This window comes from Natator depressus, chromosome 2 (assembly GCF_965152275.1).
Source record: "Natator depressus isolate rNatDep1 chromosome 2, rNatDep2.hap1, whole genome shotgun sequence".
NCBI classification, from domain to species: Eukaryota; Metazoa; Chordata; order Testudines; family Cheloniidae; genus Natator; species Natator depressus.
Window position 1 is genome coordinate 178,641,923 of NC_134235.1, and position 5,783 is coordinate 178,647,705.

At 36.5% G+C, this 5,783-nt stretch overlaps 1 protein-coding gene across 1 annotated transcript; it reads left to right on the forward strand.

Moving 5' to 3' along the window:
* The first annotated feature begins 793 nt into the window (after positions 1–793).
* Positions 794–4,465, forward strand: NEUROD6 (neuronal differentiation 6). Its single transcript, XM_074943258.1, has 2 exons — positions 794–1,251; positions 2,643–4,465. The coding sequence occupies exon 2, from the start codon at positions 2,664–2,666 to the stop codon at positions 3,675–3,677; it is 1,014 nt and encodes a 337-aa protein (XP_074799359.1). The 5' UTR covers positions 794–1,251; positions 2,643–2,663; the 3' UTR covers positions 3,678–4,465.
* Positions 4,466–5,783: the final 1,318 nt, after the last annotated feature.

The window sequence follows — 5,783 nt, forward strand, 5'->3', positions numbered from 1 at the left end:
TATTTAATAGTTTCTTGTCTGTTGTTGATGAGAGAGACAAAAGGGTTAAGGGAGAAAGAGCAGATAGCAGGAGAGAGAGAGCTGACAGTAGGAGAGAAAGAGACAGAGAGAGAGAGAACATGAGAATAGGAAAAGAGAATGTATAAAAGTAGGAAAAGAGCCAGTTGGAAAAACAGGTAAGAGAATCAGGAAGGAAGAACAAAACTGTAATTAAAATTTTAAGACAGAAAAGACTTCTTAATTTTCAAAGGAAATATTTAGTAGAAGGCAAGACACACAGAAAGTAAGCAAAGGGGAAAGACTACAAAAGCATCACAATGAAAGCAGCTAGTGCATTTTATCAGAGGTGGGAAAAGTGAGTGTGTATGTGTTTTTGGCAACACACTAATTTCTGATGTTGCAGGGGGCATGCATTGCATTGGAATATTATATTTTTGAACCATTCAGAATATATTTCTGATTTCAATTTTTTTTTCAGGATTATTGCAAAAAGTCCCTGAAGAAAAAAACCCAGAAGATTTCTCACACAGACCCCAAATGGACACACTCTTCCGTTATTTTGTGTTCTCGAGCAGCACACAGCAATTTGAACCACACACATAGATTTCTCACAATAATATTAGCAAGAACTACTTTTGTGACTTCTTACACTTGAGCTAAACCTGCTTAGGTGTGTCATAGTACATACATTTCTTTCTGATTTCAGCTGTCCCTTAATTGCTTTTTTATAGGTACCATGGGGCACAAAGGGGATTCTGATCAATATGATACAATCCTTTTTTTAATAAGTAATACCATATTAACAACTATGGAGTAGCTGTATCTGTAGGTACAGATAAAACTGAATGTTGGCATGGCTATCTATATAGATTGCCTGTTAAATAGAGGCAGATCCAGTAGAAATGCACCTACTGTATGTAAAATGCTGGTACAGATTTTTTTCCCCCTATCAGTCTAACCTTCTGTGTTGATACATGAATGCTGGTACCCACTTACAGGGATGCCAGATGATCAGTGCAGAATGAAGGTCCCAGGAGAAAGGATCACATGGTTTTCTCTGCCCTGTGACGTCACTAGCAGATGGCATGGGTACCAGCTCTGGCAGTTGGCATCAATGTCACTTTTTAGAGATCAATGAGATAGTGCAGAGATACACAGATCTAGACTCCAGGAGACGATGCGACATTCAGACTGAAAAGATTTGGAAGGCAAAAAATGAAAACTGAGTATTGAATGAAATAAAAAGCTAAGGTAATATAAATAAAGATATATTTCAGTTGGGGCTGTGTGTGCATGCAAGTGTTTAAAGATACAGTATCATTGTCTTGTATTTTATGTATGCTATTTACTACCTATAACTTCTCCTAGCATTCCATTCTTATGATGTAACTGCATACTTTCACTGGGATTATGCAATACTGCAAGTGTATAGGCAATACTAAGACAGTTAGTCTTTTATTAGGGGGTTTTGTTTAGTTTTGTTCTATTAAAAAGTCTCTGCATTCATTTGTGCTTGTCTCTGAGGACAGTGGATCCAAGTATTTGCTGCTTCAAGACTGAAAACAAAAACAACAATTCAAAAAGAAAATTATTTCTTCATTTCATTCTGGATTCTGAACACACGTGCACAATTGCAGTCAGAATCCACAGCCCATTCCTGTCAGATATTAGCTAGAGGGAGATGTCTGATTCTTGCAGAACATAAACACTGCTAACGCGTGGAGGGGTTTTTTTGTTTTTGTTTTTGGTGGTTGGGTTTTTTAACCCTGATTGATTGAAAAAGAAAAAAAAAGAAAACAAGTTCATTCCAACAACAAAACTGTACTATTAATTTAGAATCTTTCCTTTAAAAAATGAGAGAGAAAAAATTTATTTTCTAACTCTTTTTTATATGAAATACGTTTAGGATTAGATCATTCCTGTTTTTTTTCTAATAGGAAATAAATACTCGGTTTCATATATTTTTCATATTGATCATTAGAAAACCTCACTTCATTTTAATTAAGTCACTGAATGATTCATTTGTCTTAGGTTTTTTTCCATTTAAATCCTTTCTAACCCATTCCAATTTACTGGACTTAAATGTATGGATCCATGAAAGAATGCATGTGAACAAACTTCAAAATGAAAGTTAATAGGTGATTTTAAAAAAATATTTGTCTGTCAGTTAATAGAGATACAGCACGTTTCATTTTTAAGACTGGTCTCTCTCTTCTCATTTTTTACCCAGGGGAATTTGGATTAATGAAATTTCCGCATTGTTTTATCATGTTTTGCATTTGCTTAAATTCCACAGTGTTGGGGATTCTAAAAGCTTGTTTAAAAAAATACAAATGTGCAGGGAGTTGATTATGACGATTAAACGTAGTTTTACTCTTTATTTACTCGTACTAAATTTGCTTAGTTTAGTGATGATATAATGCATGTTTTGATGTTTTTATAATTTTGGTAGCTCGTTTTTTAAAAAAAATAAATAGAAAAAACATTTGCAAGTTATAAACATATTTTATTAGAAAATTGTGTTGTGTATTTTATACATGTACGTGTGTATATACACAAGTGAAAGGTATGTGACGCTGTTTGTGTAAGTATACAAGCTTTACAAATGGAAACATTTAAACATTGTGCTGGCATTCTTTCAGGTAACTTAAGATTATAGAACCATGTTAACACTACCATTTGATGAGTCTGTTGTAATGCCAGAATCCCAGATGTGCAGAAAGTTTTCCAGAGAAAGTGAGGACCAAAAGCAAATTAAGAAGCCAGAAAGCTTTTCAAAACAGATTGTACTCCGAGGAAAGAATATCAAAAGGGCCACTGGAGAAGACACAGAAAAAGAAGAGGAGGAAGAAGACAGAGAGGAGGAGGATGAGAATGGTTTGCCTAGAAGGAGGGGCCTTAGAAAAAAAAAGACAACCAAGATAAGAGTGGAAAGGGTCAAATTCAGGCGGCAAGAAGCCAATGCTAGAGAAAGGAACAGGATGCATGGCCTTAATGATGCTCTGGACAATTTAAGAAAAGTGGTCCCTTGTTATTCAAAAACACAAAAACTGTCTAAAATAGAAACTTTAAGACTAGCCAAAAACTATATTTGGGCTCTTTCTGAAATCCTGCGTATTGGCAAGAGACCTGACCTGCTCACGTTCGTCCAAAACTTGTGCAAAGGTCTATCCCAGCCAACTACAAACTTGGTGGCAGGATGCCTGCAGCTGAATGCCAGAAGTTTCTTGATGGGTCAGACGGGGGAAAGTGCCCATCACACAAGGTCACCATATTCCAGCTTCTATCCTCCCTATCACAGTCCTGAGCTCAGCACTCCCCCAGGGCACGGAACTCTTGACAATTCCAAGTCTATGAAACCCTACAATTACTGCAGTGCTTACGAATCTTTCTATGAAAGCACTTCCCCCGAGTGTGCCAGCCCACAGTTTGAAGGTCCCTTAAGTCCTCCCCCAATTAACTATAATGGGATATTTTCCCTGAAGCAAGAAGATGCCTTGGACTATGGCAAAAATTACAATTATGGCATGCATTACTGTGCAGTGCCACCCAGGGGTCCCCTTGGGCAGAGCTCCATGTTCAGGTTGCCTACTGAGAGCCACTTCCCTTATGACTTACATCTGCGCAGCCAGTCTCTCACCATGCAAGATGAATTAAATGCAGTTTTTCATAATTAATGAGGAAAATGAAAATAAACAGTGGTCATTCACCTCCCCGTCTAATTAAGACAAAGCAGATGCTTGTGCACTGCATAATGGGCACAACTCTATTTAACGTGTTTACTAGTTTCTAAAGTGTGTTTCAACTATTGTGGGAATTTTCTATGTACTAATAAATCCTTTTTCTTATACATATTTTTCCTTTTGTTTTTTTGTCTGTAAACACTGTGAAATTGTTTCTAACCAGAGACTTATTCTTTTTTTCCACCCTATTCGCTTGATTCATTGAACAGTGTGTCTAAACAATATAATTGACATAAACGCATACACACTGTCTAAAGTCAATGTCTGTTTCAATTGTACAGTAACTATACAAATGCATGTTATTAAAATCAGATGAGTAAAATGATGTATTTATAATTATTAGAAATTATATATTATGTATTTGAGAAGAACTGGATTTTAAAAAATTATTCTGAATTTTAAAAGAACTGTCCCTAAATTGAGATGGTCTTGCAAGATGCAGGGGAGTTAGTGCAGCAATATTTAAAGCTATGCAAAAAAATTATTTTCTTTGATGGGGGGGGGTTGTTTTGTTCTTGGGTAAGAAAAATATAGGTGATCACCTCTGAGAATTATTCTGCATAAAATTTGGAGTGTTTGCTGATAGGGGCTACATAACATTTTCGAAGATGTTGTCAAAATTTTGCATTAGTTACTTTAACATAATAATACAACGGTATCAGCACTTTTTTGTATTATACTGACTTCAGATGTAAGGGTTTGTTATAAAAATGTATTACTGTGGTTTTTTCACTACATATTTTAAATGCGATTAAACATAGATGTTTCCAGTCATAAAGTACATCTATTAGCTGTGATACTGTATTTTGCCTGATATTTATTATTGCACAGTACACAGGTGCCTTTTGTTTTTTCTTGCACAGCATTATTTTCTGGACAGCCTTACTGATTACATTGGGGTTTTGAAACCATGGGCAATTATCAGGGTTTACTACATACCACATTCAAACACGTACCTTACCAGCATATAGGCACACCTTAGATATCCTTAAACAGAAGCAGCTATATGTTCATTAAAGATAGTAAAGTGTAGTATTTCCAGACAACTTTCTAGCCTAGTACAATGCAGGGACAGATGAGTGAACAAATAGCACTGAGTTGTCTTTAAGCAACTCTGGCATCTGGAATTAATGTTGGGAATAGGGGTTGGGGAAGGGTCTATAGATTGACAGATTCCCTGACCACTGCTTGCTGTTAAATTTAGGGTTTGTTTAATGAGAAAGTTGCATCAGTTTAACTAAAAGTGCAATTTGACATTGATTTTGTTAAACTGGTGCAAAAGGCAGTGTGGATACTCTTAGCTCTGTTTAAACCAGGTATATTTCACTTTAGCTAAGTCAATTAAGAACAGGTTTCCGATGACTTGAAATAAGACCTTTTTAAACTGACCTAAGTGTTGGCACAGCAGTTTGCACTGGATTAGCTAACCGGGTTTAAAAACTGATTGAAATTAAACCAGTGCAGTTTCTGCCTGTAGACAAGGCCTCTGATTTTAGAGGTGTAAATACAAACTCTACTGACAAGCATTCACTTCTAAGGGACCAGAATGACTTTGCTTGGTACAGTGTATATGAGGAGTTGTGAGGAATTGTTACTGAAAATAAAAAATTCTATACATATATTATACAAACACCACAAGCAAATTACTTGGACCAACCACAGACTGAACCACAGCCCTAGATAATGGTTTGGTAATGGCTGATGAACTTTGGACCCTCACTTTATTATGGAGGGAGCAGGCTGATTTCTCCTGCTAACTGCACCGTTTGCCTCATTCCTAATTTCACTGCTAGCTCTAGCTGTTAACATGCTCAATTCCTGGTCTAGGCCGATCTCTGATAAATGCTTCTCTTTAATTAGAAAGGGGCCCAAACCACAAAATTTGGATCTGGATCCAAATGTCCTAAAATCTGAAGTTGGAGCCTGGTTTGGGTCCAGGGCTCTGCTTTGTCAGAATCCATAATAGAGACAGGTGTCCTATCACTACAGATGTAGAGATCTCAGTCCAAACCTCAGGGTTGTTGGTTCCACAGTTTTGGC